The 16474-nt window shown below is 64.3% G+C and overlaps 4 protein-coding genes across 7 annotated transcripts; 3 read left to right on the top strand and 1 right to left on the bottom strand.

Moving 5' to 3' along the window:
- Window positions 1-18: 18 nt before the first annotated feature.
- Window positions 19-4965, top strand: UBTD1 (ubiquitin domain containing 1). Of its 2 annotated transcripts, none has more exons than XM_058810391.1 (3): window positions 19-144; window positions 3893-4120; window positions 4337-4965. In XM_058810391.1, the coding sequence occupies exons 1-3, from the start codon at window positions 75-77 to the stop codon at window positions 4720-4722; spliced, it is 684 nt and encodes a 227-aa protein (XP_058666374.1). In that variant the 5' UTR covers window positions 19-74; the 3' UTR covers window positions 4723-4965. The 2 variants fall into 2 exon arrangements, with proteins under 2 accessions (XP_058666374.1, XP_058666375.1); XM_058810392.1 differs by lacking the exon at window positions 19-144 and adding an exon at window positions 651-875.
- Window positions 4966-6274: 1309 nt separating this feature from the next.
- Window positions 6275-9288, top strand: ANKRD2 (ankyrin repeat domain 2). Of its 3 annotated transcripts, XM_058810390.1 has the most exons (9): window positions 6275-6538; window positions 6922-7035; window positions 7115-7276; window positions 7462-7569; window positions 7743-7841; window positions 8072-8170; window positions 8305-8403; window positions 8655-8753; window positions 8841-9288. In XM_058810390.1, the coding sequence occupies exons 1-9, from the start codon at window positions 6470-6472 to the stop codon at window positions 8943-8945; spliced, it is 954 nt and encodes a 317-aa protein (XP_058666373.1). In that variant the 5' UTR covers window positions 6275-6469; the 3' UTR covers window positions 8946-9288. The 3 variants fall into 3 exon arrangements, 1 of the variants encoding a protein (XP_058666373.1); XR_009275051.1 differs by having other exon boundaries at window positions 8305-8753; XR_009275052.1 differs by having other exon boundaries at window positions 6408-6538; window positions 6851-7035; window positions 8305-8753.
- Window positions 9289-9831: 543 nt separating this feature from the next.
- HOGA1 (4-hydroxy-2-oxoglutarate aldolase 1) lies at window positions 9832-12686 on the top strand. Its single transcript, XM_058810807.1, has 7 exons — window positions 9832-10060; window positions 10635-10763; window positions 10851-10978; window positions 11075-11209; window positions 11381-11477; window positions 11616-11749; window positions 12331-12686. Exons 1-7 carry the CDS (start codon window positions 9832-9834, stop codon window positions 12478-12480), a joined length of 1002 nt encoding a protein of 333 aa, XP_058666790.1. The 3' UTR covers window positions 12481-12686.
- Window positions 12687-12813: 127 nt separating this feature from the next.
- MORN4 (MORN repeat containing 4) lies at window positions 12814-16390 on the bottom strand. The gene is made up of 5 exons (XM_058810769.1): window positions 16317-16390; window positions 14571-14668; window positions 14330-14444; window positions 14135-14244; window positions 12814-14020 (listed from the first exon to the last, which is right to left on the bottom strand). The coding sequence occupies exons 2-5, from the start codon at window positions 14635-14637 to the stop codon at window positions 13872-13874; spliced, it is 441 nt and encodes a 146-aa protein (XP_058666752.1). The 5' UTR covers window positions 14638-14668; window positions 16317-16390; the 3' UTR covers window positions 12814-13871.
- Between the last annotated feature and the right edge of the window lie 84 nt (window positions 16391-16474).

Raw genomic sequence — 16474 nt, 5'->3', positions numbered from 1 at the left:
GCCCCGCGCGCACGGGCGGGCGCAGCGCGGAGCCGGCGCGGCCCCGATGCCGAGCGCCGCCGGTCGGCCCCGCCATGGGCGGCTGCGTGGGGCGGCAGCGCCGGGAGCGGCCCGCCGCCGGCGGCAACACCCGCAAGCGAGCAGGTGAGCGGGGGTCGTCCGGGCTGGGCACCCCCGCGATCGCGGGCACTGGGGCGGGGGGTCCCGCGTCCTCCTAGGGGTGGCGCGGGAGGAACGTGGGCACCGGAGGGGCGCAGTTCGCCATGGGACAGCTCCCCCCTCGCACAACCCCGGAACCGCTCTGTGCCCTCGGGGTTCCTGGACGCCGGGGATCCTGGTTCGGTGCGCGGCCTCGGGAGCGGACAGGAACCGCGGCTCCCGTCCCGGTGCCACGGAGGCTGTGCGGGGTGAGGGCTGCTCGTCTAGCCGAGCCCTGCCGGTTCCCGGCTCCTCCCGGGAAGTGCTGTCCTGGCAGGACTGCAGGGTGGCGGATGCCCCGCTCCGGGCTCGGCAGCGTGCCCTGCGCGGCGCGGCGCGTCCTGCGAACGGCCGGGTCCTGCCCGCTCGCGGTCCGGGCTGTCCCGTACACCGGCGGGCGCCGCCGCCTCCGCGCTGCCCCGGGGCTCCGGGAGGTGCGGCCGGGGCAGGGAGCGGCTGCGCCGGTCCGGAGAGCGGCGGCGGGGCTGGTGCGGCCCCCCGGAGTTACCGGTAGCCGAACCCCCGGGTGCCGTGAGGTGCTTCCCCGTGATGCCACGCCGGAGGGTCCCGGAGGCCGCGGGGATGGGTACGGCGGAGTTTTGGCGGAGAAGCCGTGGGCTGGTAGGATGAATCACGCCTTTCCCTTGCCGCCTCCCCGGCCGGTGCCGTCGCAGCCGGTAATTACCGTGTTTATGGCAGAGCGGTAGTGGGCGGCGGAGAGGAGGGGCAGGAAGCGTGTGCTGGGGACGGGACGCCCCGGCCCCCGCCCGCAGCTGGGATCAGGGAGCGAGGGAAGGGCGCTTTCCGTGGGACGGGGCTCGCCGCTCCGGCAGAACGTGCGGGGGGCCGTGGCTGCCGGGCCAGGCTGTGCCGGTGCCGTGGGCAGCCGCCCCCGCCGTGCGGGGCTCCCGCTGTGCCAACCTGCCCCGGGGGTGCCCTGCTGGTACGGACTGGGGTGATTGCTGCCCCACCCCGACTCACCTTGCCCCCCAGGAGTGCCTTCTTGAGGGTATCGGTGAGGCCTGGGGTTCCTGGCTGACTGTTCCCTCAGCTTGGTGGGATGCGGAGCCATTGTCATTGCCTTGTGGCTCAGGCTGCTGTGATGGGGGCGAGGTCAGATCCCAGCATCTGGATCTGTGTGATCCCCTCCCGTGCCAGGTAACAGCTGGCTGCAGAGCCTGTGTCTCCGTCCCCACTTGCTCTGCTGGGATGGCTCATGGTCCCTTCCTGGTATACTGCTGGAGTCGCTGCTGCTTTCTTCCAGTGTGTGCCTTCCTGGGGGAGCAGGGCTGTCCCTTGTGCCAGGTGCTCTGGCTGGTTCTTGTCTTTTGGTTCCACCAGCCCATGGGAGCTGCTCAGCAGGTGGTGGGGGATGAAGCAAGGCTACAGCTGCTCTCACCAGCAGTAAGGGGACATGCCCTGTGCCAGCAGGTCCCAGTACACGCGGACCTACCATCAGTGGGGAGGGGGGCTCTGCCTGCTCACCCCAGCTGCCACAGGGGCCCTGCTAAGCTGCCCACCTGCCTGGCCAGCTCCTGCCCTGGCTGGGGCTTGTTGTGACCTCCTGTGGAAGGGTCCTTTGAGGACTCCCAGCAGCAGGTGACAGCATTGTCCCTGGGGTGAGCAGCTTACCACAGCAGGAGCTGGGGATGCCCATGGCATGCAGCATCCCAGCCCTGCCTGGCTCAGGAGTGGACCAGCCAGCACTGCTGGCAGCAGTGGTTTGTGCCTTCTGGCTGACATCTTCTCTGGGGCCCCCAGGACCTGTCAGCTGGGGCTGCCTAAGGCTCCTGTGGGCAGGGAAGCCTTTAGGTCACATCCTCCTGCCTGGGGGTCCCTCAGCAGGGCACCATGGGGGCTGAGCTACGGGCAGGGTGCTGCAGGCACAGGGCAGGAGGAGCAGGCTGCCAGCCAGATCCTGTTGGCTCGAGGCTGGGCACAGCGAGCGGATGGACCTGTCTGGTGGTGCTGCTGTGGAGAGTTGCACAAGGGGCTAGGAATAGAGCAGCAGGAGGTGATTAGAAGGTGCAGGCCCAGCTGGGTGGTAGCAATAAATAGACTAGGCTTAAGCCCCTGCCTACCTGGGCAAGGCTGCTGGGCATGTCTGTACATACGAGGCAGCCACAGCCTGTCCCTGCTCCCTGCCACAGCCAACCCCCCCGGCTCCAGTCCTGCTGCCTCTCCTGAGCCAGCCTCTTCCCTTTGTTGCAAGCAGAGCTGGGGGAATGGTGCTGACTGGGAGTGCTGGCCAGGAGTCCTGGCTGTGAGAACATGAGCCCCCAGCCTCGTGGCCACAGCAGTGTGGGGACATGATCCCAGACATGTCCTTCAGGCTGGCTGTGGACACTTCTCCGCTGCCCTCCTGGGACAGGTGTTGCCTCTGACCTTGCTGTGTCCTGTGGTGCTGCAAATCCCTGTGGCCCAGCACGGTGACTGCTGAATCGGCAGCGCTGGCTGCAGCCGGCTGCCCTTGCTGCTCCGGGCATGTGGGCAGGATGCTGCCTGCCAGGGATGCTCAGTGCCCAGCCCTGGGGTAGCTGAGCCCCTGGGGACCCCTGAGGTGGGTGCTGCTGGGAGGCAGATGCCATGCTGGCTCCAGTGGTCTTGGGCAGGGTGAGGCAGGGCTGGTACAGTTGAAAAGGTCCTGTAGTGCTGTGTGTCAGCACACACTTACTCAGGAGCAGCTGTCTGGGGAACTTGGCTCAGCCACAGCTGGCGGTGGTGGCTGTCTCCAGTGGCTGGGGTGTGTGGCATCACCTTGCCTGGCAGGTCGCTGTGTGGGCACAGGCATCTTCCTGCCCAGCTGGAGCCTCACTTTCCCCTCATCCTGTCCCCACAGGAGGGGTGCTGCCTGGCCAGCTCAGGGAGGGGGGTGACAGGAAGGAGCTGTTATCATTCATTGTCCCCAGCTCAGCTGGGAGTGACAACAGCTCCTTCCTGCCCCACATGTCCGGCCTGGCTGTGGGACCGGCGGGACAGGGCTGTTCCCACAGGGCCACAACCCAGTGTAGGGAGGGCTTGGTGATCTGGGACTGGCATTGGGGTGGCTCAGATCCCTGGGCAGTGCTGGCTGCTGAAGGTCTGTGGGGATGTGGCTAGGGGCTGCTTTGGGGAGAGCCAGCTCAGTTCAGCCCATTGCCGGGCCACCTGCAGTCTGGTAGCAATGCCCTCTGTGCCCCTGGTGCCCAGGACGCTGTGTGCCTGCTGTCCTGCCTGCAGCTGGTCCCTGTCATCCCGGGGTGGGCAGAGGGGACAGTGAAGTCCTGACCCCCCCTTTGCTGCAGCTCAGCCTTTGTAATCCCCTTCTCGTTCCAACTCACCAGCTTATTTCCTGGCTAATTCCCCAAGCTATAAATACTGCGCTGCCTCAGAGGGCCCTGAGGCCCTTTGGCTACCCTAAGGGGCAGCGGCTGGTCCCCCAAGCAAGGATGCAAGAGCCCTTGTCCCCACTGGGGGCAAAGGGTGTCACTTGAGGGAGCAACTGCCATAGGGCCAGTGGGATCTTGGGCCAGGCTTGCTTAGGCCAGTTACCCCTGGCTACATTGGGGGCTGTTGTTCACTGGACAGGGTGATCCCTCAGACCCTTGCTGGGGTGCAGGAGGTCTCCAGGAAGAACCTGTGGTTGTGGGGAGGTGGGGGGCTCAGGCCCCAAGGGGAAACCCTGTCCTTTGGCTGAGTATCCCCCTGTCTACAGGCCGCAATGAGCCCCTGAAGAAGGAGTGTCCCAAGTGGAAGAGTGATTACCCCATGACAGACGGGCAGCTGCGCAGCAAGCGGGACGAGTTTTGGGACACAGCACCAGCCTTTGAAGGCCGCAAGGAGATCTGGGATGCCCTGAAGGCAGCTGCCTATGCTGTAGAAGCCAATGACCACAGCCTGGCCCAGGCCATCCTCGATGGAGCCAGCATCACCCTGCCCCATGGTGAGGGTCAGCACTGGGGGTTTGGGTGGGGTGTGTGCTGAATGTCCCATATCTGGGCGCATGGGGTCCCAGGCTAGAGTAAAAAGGGACTCCCACCTGCCATCCAGAGCCAAGGTGAGAAAGGCAGGCTGTGCCATGCCGCTTGAGGTGGCCCTGTCCCCATCTGAGTGGTCCATGGGGATGCCCACCCTTAGCATCTTATCCTGCTGTCCCCAGGGTCCCTGACGGAGTGCTATGATGAGCTGGGCAACCGGTACCAGCTGCCTGTCTATTGCCTGGCACCCCCAGTCAACCTGATCCTGGAGCGGAGCGAGGAGGAGGCGGTGGAGCCGGCCGAGCCGCCGCCCCACGCCCGGCGGGAGTTCACACTCAAGGTGCGCCTCTCCACTGGCAAGGACCTGCGCCTCAGCGCCAGCATGAGCGACACCATCGGGCAGCTGAAGAAGCAGCTGCAGGCGCAGGAGGGCATTGACCTGGCCTGGCAGCGCTGGTTCTTCTCAGGCAAGCTGCTCACCGACCGCACGCGACTGCAGGAGACCAAGATCCAGAAGGATTTTGTTGTGCAAGTGATTGTCAACCAGCCCCTTGCACCCAGGAACTGAGCCACCCCCTGCTGGTTGAGGGGAGAGGGCAGGGGGCTGGGGGGTGTGGTACCTCAGGGGATTCCCTGTGCTGTGTTCTGGCCCATCTGGAGCTGCTCCTGCTCCCCCCTGAGGCTGCCACACAGGTGACCCCCCCCAGGAAGGTGTGCATGGGGCTGTGCCACCACGGTGGCTCCCCTTGGCCGGGAACACGGGCAGGCGCCGTGTTTGCTGAAGGAGGTTCGAGACCAAACGTCTCTGGGGCTGGGGCTCCTCTGCCAGGCTGTGCTGGCAGGGAGAGGCTGTGACCCACTGGGCTCTGGCTTCCCCCTGGCCAGGAGACCCGTGGGGTGCTGGGCTGGGTGGAGATGTCTCCCCTCTGTACATAGTCTGTATTTATCAATAAAGCCTTTTCATCCTTCCTCTGGCCTTGGGGACAGGCTGGAGGGGGCTGTGACCCATAGCCATGGGTGGTCCCTGTGCCTGTCCTGTATCTGCTCCCGTGTCAGAATGGGCACAGGGTGGTCAAGGGTAGCCTGGACACCCTGGCTCTGCTCCCTAGTGCCACCCTGAGCCTGTCCTGCCAGCCCTGGCTGTTTGCTTGCCAGGACCCTTCCCCTGCATTGTCCCACTGTCATCCCAGCTGCTTCTTAGTGTGGGGTCATCACCTTCCTTTTCTGCTGCTTCCCCTCTGGAGGTTTAAGCTGGTGTCTGCCCTTGCGCTAGGTGGGACAGTCCGTGGAGGGGAACAGTGCAAGACTACCTTTACAGCCACCATGGCCTGTTACACCCATGGGACAGGGCACCCCAGGATGGCCCTGGGAGCTGCCCAGGAGGGTGACAGTGATGTATAGCTGTCTGTCCCTCCCCCAGGTCCTGTGCTGGTGGACGGTGCCCAGCGCATTAACTGTCCCTGCACAAGGCAGTGTTTGCCTCACCTTACAAGGGGGGAGTTCTCAGGAGGGTTGAACAATGTTCCTGCTGCCGGGAATAGCTGCCAGCTCTGCCTGTTGGCCCCACGTGAGGCCACTCCTGCTGCCAGCCTGCCATGTGCTGTGGGGGAGGCCAGGCAGCCTCGGGGACCCTGGCAGGGCTGCTCAGAATGTTCCACACCTGAGGTCATCCTCTAAAGCAGCACACAGGGGCCATGACTCCTGGCATCCCCTGCTGCTGCTGCTGAGAGACTTGAGAGGACCCATTGCCTCCCTTTGGGGTGGGCAGACCCCCCCCCCAGGCCCCCACACTGCCCAAGGGGCCAGGGAACCTCGGGCAATGTTGGTGGCTGCTGCAGCATCTGACTGGACAGAGATGGGAGCCATGGGAGCATCTTGCTTGCCCAGGGTGGGTGGCACAGGCATAGGTGCTATGCCTATGGGATGACCCTGGATCATGTCCCTGTAGTGCTGAGCCTGTCTTGACCGGCTGTCACAGGTTCTGCACACCACAGCTCCCCGTAACAAGCACAGATGTCCTGGTCAACCCAGGGTGTGGGGGGGGGGGGGGGGCTCTTTAGGAGAGTGTGGGGCTGGAGAGGTGAGTCAGGGCCAGAAAGCAGGAGGGTGAGCTCATGGCAAAGCTGCCCCAGTCATGTGGAGCAGTCACAGCTGTCAGTGCCCTTGGGCTGTGGGACAGAGAGACCAGCAGCATAAAGCCTCACAGCCAGCAAAGCCGCCGGCAGCACCAGGACACAGGACTGGGAACTCCCTGCCCCTGGTAGCAAGAAGAAGAGGACACATCCAGAGCACAGGACTGTGCACTGCAGGCCGACATGGAGCTGGATGTGGAGCGGGCCAAGGAACTCATCGAGCAGAAGCTGGCAGAGGAGGAGAAGGAGGAGGTGGGTCCACAGGGCAGGGGAGCCCTCCTGGGCTGTAGTAGGAACCCCCATTGTACTCTGTCCATCCTTAGGGACTTGGATGTGAGGAGGCTGGCACCGACCTTGCCATCCTGGGGGAAATATGAAGGTGTCCAAGGGCTCTCAGGGGGATCAAGTTCCCAACCCGGCAGCTCTAGCCCATGGGGCAGGACTGAGCAGCCAGCAGGTGCCCAGCTTACCAAGCAGGGTGGGCGGGCACGCCCGAGGGCTGCCAAGCACCCTGCAGACCTCAGCGGCGAGTGGAGCCATGCCCAGAGCCACCTTCCCTGGCAGGCTGAGGATGGAGGCAGTGGGGCTGCTCTGTGCCCAGACAAGACCATGAAGCACCCGCTGTGCCTGTGCAGAAACTCAGAGGGGATGGAGCATGGGAGCCGCCAGCCGTGGAGCGGATGAACACACCTGAGCTGGAGGAGGAGAAACTCCGCGGGCCCAGGAACTGGGGCCTTGAGGCCATCAAGGTGAGTGGGCTGGGCTGCAGGCTGGCCAGGGGTGGCTGGTCACAGACAAGTCAAACGGGGCACTGTGTGTGCTCGGCAGGGCCAGGAGAAGGTGCGGAGGAGCTCCGTGGATCTCAGGCGGGAGATCATCGACGTGGGGAGCATCCAACGGCTCATCGAGCTCCGCAAGCAGCGCCGGCAGCGCCGGGCAGAGCGGGCAGCCACCCCCGAGCCCGCTCCACCACCTGAGCCCCTGGAGATTGTACGTCAGGGGTCCCAAGCTGTGGGAGGGGGCTGCTGGGATAGGGGCTGCACCACCCACAGGCCAGCCCCCGGGTCACCCTGCCACTCAGAGACCTTCATGGGGAAGCAGGGCAGGGGACCCCCATGTTGTCCCCTCTCCTGCACCCCTGTGCTGCCCCAGCCCTGAGCCTGTGCCATTGTCAGGATGGTCCTGTGGAGCCAGAGACCTTCCTGCGAGCTGCTGTCCAGGGCAAGATGCACTTCATAGAGAAGTTTCTGGCAGATGGTGGCTCCCCTGACACTTGTGATGAGGTAGCATCCCTGGCAGCCACTGGTTGCCCCCTGTTGCATGCCACCAAGACCTGCAGCCATGCCCCACCACACCTGTGGGTGAGCGCTGGGACCCTTGGGACAGGGCTGGAGGTACAACCAGACTGGGCAGGGGAGGATGCCTCTGTCTGCCAATGTGCCACCCTGTCCCGCAGTTCCACCGCACAGCCCTGCACCGCTCCTCGCTGGAGGGACACATGGAAATCCTGCAGAAGCTGCTGGACACTGGGGCCACTGTTGACTTCAGGGACCGGGTGAGGCTGGATTCTGCTTCCAGCTGTGTGCTGGTCTGAGCATCTGGGTGTGTTGCAGCCAGAACTACGGCAGAACTGGGGACCCTGCAGTGGGGCACTGCTGTCCCCATCACGGAGGTGGCTGCAGGCAGGGCTCTGCCACTTCAGCTCCAGCACGGGGACCTGCTGGGGCAGGGGACAGGCACAGGGTAGGGGTGTCCCCCCACCATGACACAGCACTGTATGTCCAGCTGGACTGCACAGCCGTGCACTGGGCCTGCCGGGGTGGGCACCTGGATGCTGTCAAACTGCTTCAAGACCGCGGGGCAGACCTCAATGTGAAGGACAAGGTGAGCAGGACAGAGCAGGTCACAGGGTTGTGCCAGGGGCAGGGGCATACCCTGGAGTACCAGAGCTGACCCTCTGTTGGGTTAGCAGCTGTGGGTGCTGATCCCCCCCTGATGTCCATCTCACCCCCCTAAAGCTGCTCAGCACACCCCTTCACGTGGCCACCCGAACCGGACACCTTGACATCGTGGAGCATCTCATCCACTGTGGGGTGGATATCAATGCCCCAGACAGGGTGAGTGCTGCAGCCATCCAGGCATCACTGCAGGCAACACTGATCCCTCTCCCTTTGCTGACCCCTCCAAGGGCTTCCAGCACCCACGGTGGGGCACATCTGGACATACGCACTGCTGCCCCAGGGTGGTTGCAGCTGCAGCCAGGTCTGGGACAGGAGCATCCCCCTTGTGTGGAGATTGGTGTGCTGGGGACAAGCAGAGGGTCCTTGTCCCTGGACCCCACTGTCCAGTGAAGCTGTGTCTCTCACAGGAGGGTGACACAGCGCTGCATGATGCCACACGGCTCAGTCGCTACAAGATCATCAAAACGCTGATCCTGCACGGGGCTGACATGATGGCCAAGAATGAGGTGAGTGTGTGAGGCCAGCACTGAGGCCATTTCCTGCCCCACCATTTTGCACCACCCTATGCCCAGCCTGTCTGTGCACTCTTGCAGGCTGGCAAGACCCCGACAGACCTGGTGCAGCAGTGGCAGGTGGACACACGTCAGGCGCTGGAGACCAAGGAGCAGCCACAAGGGGAGATGGAGGTCCCTGCATGATGGCGCCAGGCACCAGGGGCTGGGCCCAGCTCCAAAGAGCAGGATCCAGACAAGACTTGTCTGTGTCAATAAAAGTCAGCAAAGAGCAGTGTTTGGCTCCAGGGAGCTTTGAGGTTGGGCATCTCATCGTTGATGGGCCTGGGGAAGCTGAGTTATCTGGGAGCAGGGTTATCTGGCAGCATGATGAACCCTGCTTCCTATCACTAGGACTCAAGTATTGGTGACACCAAGTGGTTTAAGGGCAGGACTCCTTGCTGCAGGAGTCCTAATTGCTCACAGTCCTGTGAAGTACCACCTGGGCAAGCTCAGGGAAGAAAATACATGGAGGACAGCTCAGCCTGAGTCCATGTGGTGCTGGAGGCTGGGGCTATGCCAGAGAGCAGCAGCTGTACCCGTGCTGGGCAGCCACTCTGTGGGGTTGGATGGCTTCTTGTCCTTCTGCCTTTCCTGCTGCAGCCATCCCCAGGGGACACGTAGTCCCTTTGCACACATGCAGAGTGCAGTGCTCACTGCTCCCTACATGGAAATGTTCACACTCACCCGTTTACAGGAGACCCTACACTGGCAGCTGGATCAGGTGATCCCTGACCAAAGCCTTGGGACTGCTTGCAATGCCTGGTCCCTCCCTGGCCTTGCAGCCCAGCCCTGTACGAGGCAGAGGGATGTCTGCCAGGGTTGGCAAGCAGAAGGGAAAGCCACGGCCGCGGTGGCCAAAGCTCACCTGGAGGGGACTGAGCTCCTTGCAGCCATCTCCTGGAGGGGCAAGAACACCCTGAGCTCATCTGGTGCCACCCCCCATGTCGCCTGCCCAGCGGGGTCGCGGGTCCCTCACGTGTCCCGTCAAACATTAACAGGCGCGGCAGCGGCGGAGGCAGCGGCAGCCACCATGGCCCTCAGCACCGGCCTCACCGCCTCGCTCCGGCCCGCCCTGGCCGCTCTGCGCCGGGCAGCCCCCAGGCACTGCCGGGGCCTCAGCACCCCGCAGGCACCAGAGCCCTCATTCAATCTCGGCGGCATCTTCCCACCGCTCGCCACCCCTTTCTCGCCCACACAGGAGGTGGACTATGGCCAGCTGGAGGGGAACCTGCGCCGCTACGCCCGCATCCCCTTCCGAGGTAAGCGCTGCCGCCGTCCTCCTCCGTGCCGGCTCCCGCCCGAACCCCGCCTGCCACAGAGGCTGTGCGGGCAGCCTGCCAGCTTCCCAAGGGTGCTCAGCCTCCGGCTGGACTTTGCTCCGTGGCTGGCACCGCCTCCGGTCACCCACCTGGGGCCCTCTGCACGGCACGTGCCCAGGCACACGAGTGTGTCCTTGCACACCCCCAGCACAAGCCAGCACGGGCTTGCACACACGCTCCACACACGTGCAGGCCTGCACACATGCTCCACTCATAGCTGCAGGCTTGAACCTGTGCACTCCCATGCACACTCTGAAAAATTCATGGGATATGTATCTATTGATTGCCAGGGATGGATAGATGATAGGAGAGGAGCTGCAGCCTCACAAGGATAATCCCCAGTGTCCTCTCTTCTGACCAGGAGGCTGGGACTGCAAGGACATAGGCAGGAGAGGGCACACTGTGGGCTGTGGAGCTCTGCCTGGGTGCCAGCAGCAAAGAACGGAGTGAGAGTAATGTGGATCCCTGACAGTCCTGGCACTCTTCTCCTGTCCTCCCCACATTTGTGTTCCAGGGCTGGTGGTGCTGGGCTCCAATGGGGAGTATCCCTACCTGGCGTCCCGTGAGAAGGTGGAGGTGGTGAGCTGCGTGCGCCGGGCTCTGCCCAGGGACCACTTGCTGCTGGCTGGCTCGGGCTGTGAATGTGAGTGCCTGTGTGGGCAGCGTGGGGGGCAGTGCAGGGCCATGTGTCCCCCCTGGAGCACCCCTCACCCCTCTGCCTCCTCCCCAGCCACCCAGGCCACCATCGAGCTGACAGTCAGCATGGCAGAGGCGGGGGCTGATGTGGCGCTGGTTGTGACACCCTGCTATTATCGGGGGGCCATGACCACTGCTGCCCTCATCCATCACTACACAGAGGTGAGCCTGTCCAGTGCCTGCCAGCCCAGCAGGTTTCACACGTCCGATGTGTCCCCAGCCCACCCCAGCTACTGAAATGTGCCTGGCTGCCTGCAGGTTGGCGACGCATCCCCCATCCCTGTGGTGCTGTACAGTGTTCCTGCCAACACCGGCCTGGACCTGCCCATGGAGGCTGTCACCACCCTGGCTCAGCACCCCAACATCATTGGGATCAAGGACAGCGGTGGGGACGTGAGTGGAGCAGGACTTTCCCAGGGCTGCTTACCACCAAATGTGGACCTAAGCTGGGAATGGGGAACTGGGACCTGCAGCCCTTCCCTGGACCCCAGGGCTGCCCGCAGGCACCCTGCAGCAGGGGCACTGGGTGATGCCGGCCCCAGGGCATGGCATGTCTCTCCCTAGATCACCCGCATGGGGCTGATGGTCCACAAGACAAGGCAGGAGGATTTCCAGGTGCTGGCAGGATCAGCTGGCTTCCTGCTGGCGAGCTACGCTGTGGGTAAGTGCAGCTGCCCAGACTTGGCTGGGGACACTGCCTGGAGACACTGCCTGGCAGGGGGAGGCAGGCGAGAGACCGGGGGGTGCTGGGTAGGCACAGCACTCTGAGCTGGCTGCCACAGTGTCCTGGTGTCTCTAGGTGCCTCCGGGGGTGTGTGTGCCCTCGCCAATGTTCTGGGTGACCCACTGTGTCAGCTGGACCACCTGTGCCGCACGGGGCAGTGGCAGGAGGCCCAGGACCTGCAGCACCGCCTCATTGAGCCCAACACAGCGGTGAGCAGGCAGAACCCCATGGCTGCTGAGGGGAGGGGTGCCAGGCCAGGAGACAGGCAAAGAATGGAAGTCCCTTGGGCTGCAGGGGGTGGATGGGTGGTTCAGGGGTACAGAACAGCACAGCACCTTGGCCAGCGAGCCAAGACAGGCTGGAGGTGAGAAGGTGGAAAGTGCCAGCCCTGTCGAGGAACAGCTTGTCCACTGGCACCAGGCAGTGGTGCATGACCCTCTGTGAGAGCCTTGCTGGCTATTTATAGGCAGCAGTGTGTGTGGGGGAAAAGGTGGTCTTTCCTGGGCCCCTCATCCCACTATGGAGTGGCCTGTCCCTGCTGCAGAGCCCAACGTGCCACAGAGCTCCTGTGTGGAGTCCTGTGTGCGTGTGCTCTGCGCCCCCACCCCACGGTGGGCACTTCATGGGGTGCTGCAGCCACCTCACACCCTGCCAGCCTTGCAGCCCCACATGGGGAGGACAGGAGTGATGGCAAGCAAAGCCATGGGAGCAGGGGCTGCACAGCAGAGCCCAGAGAGCATGCTGCCCCATGGGGGCCAGGAAGCCTCCATGCCCTCCCTCCGTCCCACAGGTCACCCGCCGGTTTGGCATCCCGGGGCTGAAGAAGGCCATGGAGTGGTTTGGCTACTATGGAGGTCCCTGCCGTGCACCCCTGGCCCCTCTGAGCCCTGCCCAGGTTGAAGAGCTGAGGAGCACCTTCAGTGCCAATGGCTGGCTGTGAGCTGTTCTCCATCTGCCCCTTCCCACTCTGGGCAGCTACAGGAGTCAGGGACCCTGAGAACTGGGGACATTCTGGGGACACTGGGGGATGGCCAGGAGAGGGCTGCCATATTACTCTTCCCTGTTGGACAGGGCTGGACTGGGCAGACTGGATGGAGGAGGGCAACCCCAAGCCAGCCCCCAGGGACCTGTTCTCTTTGCCTGGGAAGGGGTGGATCTTTGTGCCATGAATAAACCTGCAGTCTCCTCTTTGTGTCTGCAGTCCCTTCTGTGCAAGGCGCCCATCCCATCCTTGCTCCCAGCAAAAAAGACATGGCACAGGTGTTTGGCAACATGGTTTACTCAGCTGAGGCCCGTGCAGGCAGCAGCACAAGGCAGGGTCACAGCAAGGCACGGGGCCCGGTGTGGGCAGAGGCTGGCAGGGAGGCACAGCCCCTGCACTGGGCAGTGAGGGCTGCCGGGAGCCCAGTGCCACAGCCAGCCAGACCACACTGGGGGTGAAGGTGAGCATGCAGTGGGGAGGTGAAGGATGCTTGTGGGGGCAAAATGGGGAACTGTGTGCCCCCTGCCTGCCCCGTCACTATACCTCTATCCCCGCTCTGCCCAGGCCTCCTGCTCCAGCCCTGGCACTCCATGCAGCCCTGCTCAGTCCTCACTCCAGGCTCCAGCTGACCCTTCTCCTTGCTCACCATTGCTGCCATCCTCACCAGCGTGCAGCAGATGCACCAGGCTGGGCATTTCCCAGTCGCTCTTGGTGGGGATGTGCTGCTGGTGTCCCCAAGGCAGTGGGTGGATGGGTGGATTGGCACAGGGATGAGGGGAACACAGCCCATTGGCTGGCCTGAGAGCAGGCTGGGTTCTTTGGGGACACAGTGTCACCGTAGCCTGGGCATGCAGGGGGATGGCCAGTCACCCTGAGCTGAGGGTGCAGGCCACAGCATGCCCGGGGTGCCCATCCTGCCTCCAGGACCAGGGCAACAAAGTGAGCCAGGAGCTGCCCCTCTGGGGGCACGTGGTTCAGTCAGCAGCTTCCAGCCAAGGCACCCTGGCAGTGGGGTCAGGGACCAGCCTCTACCCCCCTGCTCCATCCTCTGCAGCTGGCTAGCAGCTGTAGTGGTCCACAGTCTTCCTGGGGGGAAGAAGGGCCAAGCCCTTCTGCTGCTCCAGCAGGTGCCAGGGCTACAGCCAGAAAGAGAAGGCACCACGGCTGCCCCAGGGCACTTGGGTGGAGAGCGGAGGGTCCCATCCCCTCCAGCGACAGGGGTTTGGCAGGAAGACGCTTGGAGGGGACGAAGGGCAGGGAGGCACCCAGCAGTGCCACATCCCTTCTCCAGGGCCAGCCAGTGCCCAAGCAGGGGGTCCCTGCTCTGGTGGGAGGGGATGCAGGCACCCTCACGCTGTCAGGCTGTGGGCAGACTTGGAGGCGCCCTGGGCCCTCTGGATGATGGCCGTGCACTTCTCCCGCCGCAGCAGCTTGTTGTTCTCAAAGAATCCCTCATTGCGGGGCACGCCGTGCGAGCCATCAGGGAAGGTCAGGAGACCTGGGGAGGAGAGGGAAGGGCTGGGAGTGAAGAGGCAGGGAGCTGCACCCACCGGGATGGGGCCAGGGAGGTGCTGGAAGGGGCAGAGCTGAGCAGGGGCCGTGCAGCACTCACCGAAGCCGTACACGCGCCCGCCTTTGAACTCGCCCTCGAAGGTCATGTTGTCACAGCGGGTGAAGACCCCGACGCCATTGAACTTGCCCTGCACAAACTCCCCCTCGTACCTGTGTGGGAGGCTCTCCTGAGGCAGCAGCTCCCCACGGCAAGGGGGAATGCCCAGGGAGGTGCACGCGGGAGCGCCGTGCCCACCTGGAGCCGTCGGAGAAGGTGAGCACGCCGCAGCCGTGGAAGAGCCCGTTCTCAAAGTGCCCCACGTAGGCAGTGCCATCAGCAAATGTCAGCTGCCCGATGCCATGCCTGCGACCTGGGTGAGAGCAGAAATGGGCAGCACTGGCCAGAGTGAGACCTGCCCCAGTGTGGAGGTGGGCAGAGATGTGGGCTTTGTTATCCCCCAGCACAGGTGGCACCGTTCCCTCCTGCCACATCTCACCTTCTTTCCACTCGCCACGGTACTCCTCCCCGTTGGAGTAGGTGAAGGAGCCTTTGGTGAGGGTCATGGCAACAGCCTCCGGCACAGCAGGACAAGAGCTGGCAGGGAGAGGCACAGAGAGCTGCTGGGCAGGGAGAGCAGCTCAGCTCACCCAGAGCCCTTGCATCCCTTGCCTGCCTGCTCTGGGGACAGCTCTCTCTGCTAGGGCACAGCACAGATGAGGAGGTGAGCACAGCTGCCGTGCCCAGGCTCTGAAACCCCAGCCGCCAGGTTCGGGTTGCTGCCCGCCCCACTGCAGCGCTCAGGGAGATGTGAGCCCACGGGGGTCACAGCCCTGTGAAATGTGAGTGAGTGGCAGGAAGAGGAGTGTGTCATGAACTGGCTGCCTCCGTCATGGCACTCCAGCAGAACCCCAGAGGTCCTGCACTGTGCAAGCTCAGGCCAGGAGCCATTATGAGCTTTGCTGAGGCAGTTCCAGACAGAAACAAGCATTTTGGAGAGGAGATGGATTTGCTGGATTGTGTTCAGGGGAGTATCTCAGGAGAGGGAACAGAGAGCTTGTGGAGTTTCCAGATTCAGCATCACGAATGGGCAGACCCGGTTTACCCCCAGGGATGACAGGACACTCCTTCCAAGAGGGACAGCACAGATAGGATCCTGGGGCTTCAGGGCTTTGCTCAGCTACCCAGGCTTTGCAAGCCTGCCTGCCAACAGCAAGCATCCCCTTAAGCCCTGCACACCTCGCAGAGCCCTACTACGCAGCACAGCTCTCGCCAGCAGACAGGGAAGGCAGCAGAACAGAGACAGCCCCGCAGGTGGGCTGGGCGCTGCCTCTCCAGCAGCTGCCGGTGCAGCTGAGGCAGAGCCAGAGATGGGAAGGGGCTCCCAGCATCCAGGCGGGGTCTATCCGCTCACAGCCGGCTGCACATCACCCAAAAGGTGGGTACTGAACCACATGAAACCAGCAGGACGTGGCAAAACAGCAGCAAAACAGGAACTTGCCAGGGCTTTGTGTCAGAGAAATGGCCCCAGCCCAGGCGAGCAGCGACTGAACAGTGCTCTCTGCTGATGGGAGGCACCGGGAGCGCACCGCCGGCTCCCGCCCTGCAGCCTGCCCAGCCGCGCCGGGCGCAGGAGAGGGTGCTGCGGCGGGCTGTGACACGGCCAGCACGGCCTGTGACACTTCAGCCGGAGGACAGCGCCCCATGAGCACTCCAGCCTGCCCAGGAGCCGGGCCCGCCCGCGCGGGGCTCCCGGTACCCGGAGCCTGCCCCGCGTACCGCGCCCGTCGCAGGGAGGGGCGGCGCGCCCCGCACAGCCCGGATCGCACAGCGGCCGAGGGGGCACGACCCCGTTGCACCACACCACACATCCCCGGGCCGAGGCACGGACATCCCGCCCGCGCCACGCACCCACGGGGGATGCGCGCACACCCCGCCTGGGCAGCGTGTCCGGGGGCGTGACCGCGCCCACGGGCGATGTACCCATATCCCGGTGTACCGATACCCCGTCGTGTCTCTGTTTCTGTGAGCGATCACCCACACCCCGGTGTGTCCGTGCACCCACACCCCGCCGTGTCCGTGCACCACGGCTGATGCACCCGCACCCCGGTGTGTTCATGCACCCACGGCTGATACACGCACGCCCCATCAGCGGGACGCGCGTGGCGATGCTCACGGCCCCGGTGCATGCCCAGGAGCGGGGCGAGCGGGGCGGGCGGCGCAGGAACCCGCGGCCCGCGCTCACCTGGCTCCGCGCCGTCCGCCTACGCCGCTCCCCAGCAGGTCCCGCCGAGGGGCGGCGGCCGCCACCGCCCCTGCCAGCACCCGCCCCGCCGGGCGGTGCCCCGCCGCCAGCGTCCATCCCCACTCGCCGTTGGCTGTTTCCATGGCAACCGCTAGCAA

The sequence above is a fragment of the Ammospiza caudacuta genome, chromosome 9 (assembly GCF_027887145.1).
Source record: "Ammospiza caudacuta isolate bAmmCau1 chromosome 9, bAmmCau1.pri, whole genome shotgun sequence".
NCBI lineage: Eukaryota > Metazoa > Chordata > Aves > Passeriformes > Passerellidae > Ammospiza > Ammospiza caudacuta.
The sequence above is the reverse complement of the archived record's forward strand: the minus strand, read 5'-3'. Positions and strand labels throughout refer to the sequence as shown.

Excerpts from the sequence above, each read along its gene's own strand:
- UBTD1 (XM_058810391.1), top strand. The coding sequence starts at position 75 with ATGGGCGGCTGCGTGGGGCGGCAGCGCCGGGAGCGGCCCGCCGCCGGC. Across the intron at positions 145-3,892 it reads CAACACCCGCAAGCGAGCAG|GCCGCAATGAGCCCCTGAAG; the intron begins GTGAGCGGGGGT and ends CCCTGTCTACAG. Across the intron at positions 4,121-4,336 it reads CAGCATCACCCTGCCCCATG|GGTCCCTGACGGAGTGCTAT; the intron begins GTGAGGGTCAGC and ends TGCTGTCCCCAG.
- ANKRD2 (XM_058810390.1), top strand. The coding sequence starts at position 6,470 with ATGGAGCTGGATGTGGAGCGGGCCAAGGAACTCATCGAGCAGAAGCTG. Across the intron at positions 7,842-8,071 it reads CTGTTGACTTCAGGGACCGG|CTGGACTGCACAGCCGTGCA; the intron begins GTGAGGCTGGAT and ends CTGTATGTCCAG. Across the intron at positions 8,754-8,840 it reads ACATGATGGCCAAGAATGAG|GCTGGCAAGACCCCGACAGA; the intron begins GTGAGTGTGTGA and ends GCACTCTTGCAG.
- HOGA1 (XM_058810807.1), top strand. The coding sequence starts at position 9,832 with ATGGCCCTCAGCACCGGCCTCACCGCCTCGCTCCGGCCCGCCCTGGCC. Across the intron at positions 10,979-11,074 it reads TCATCCATCACTACACAGAG|GTTGGCGACGCATCCCCCAT; the intron begins GTGAGCCTGTCC and ends GGCTGCCTGCAG. Across the intron at positions 11,750-12,330 it reads TCATTGAGCCCAACACAGCG|GTCACCCGCCGGTTTGGCAT; the intron begins GTGAGCAGGCAG and ends TCCGTCCCACAG.
- MORN4 (XM_058810769.1), bottom strand. The coding sequence starts at position 14,637 with ATGACCCTCACCAAAGGCTCCTTCACCTACTCCAACGGGGAGGAGTAC. Across the intron at positions 14,445-14,570 it reads CCGTGGCGAGTGGAAAGAAG|GTCGCAGGCATGGCATCGGG; the intron begins GTGAGATGTGGC and ends GCTCTCACCCAG. Across the intron at positions 14,245-14,329 it reads ACCTTCTCCGACGGCTCCAG|GTACGAGGGGGAGTTTGTGC; the intron begins GTGGGCACGGCG and ends CCTCCCACACAG.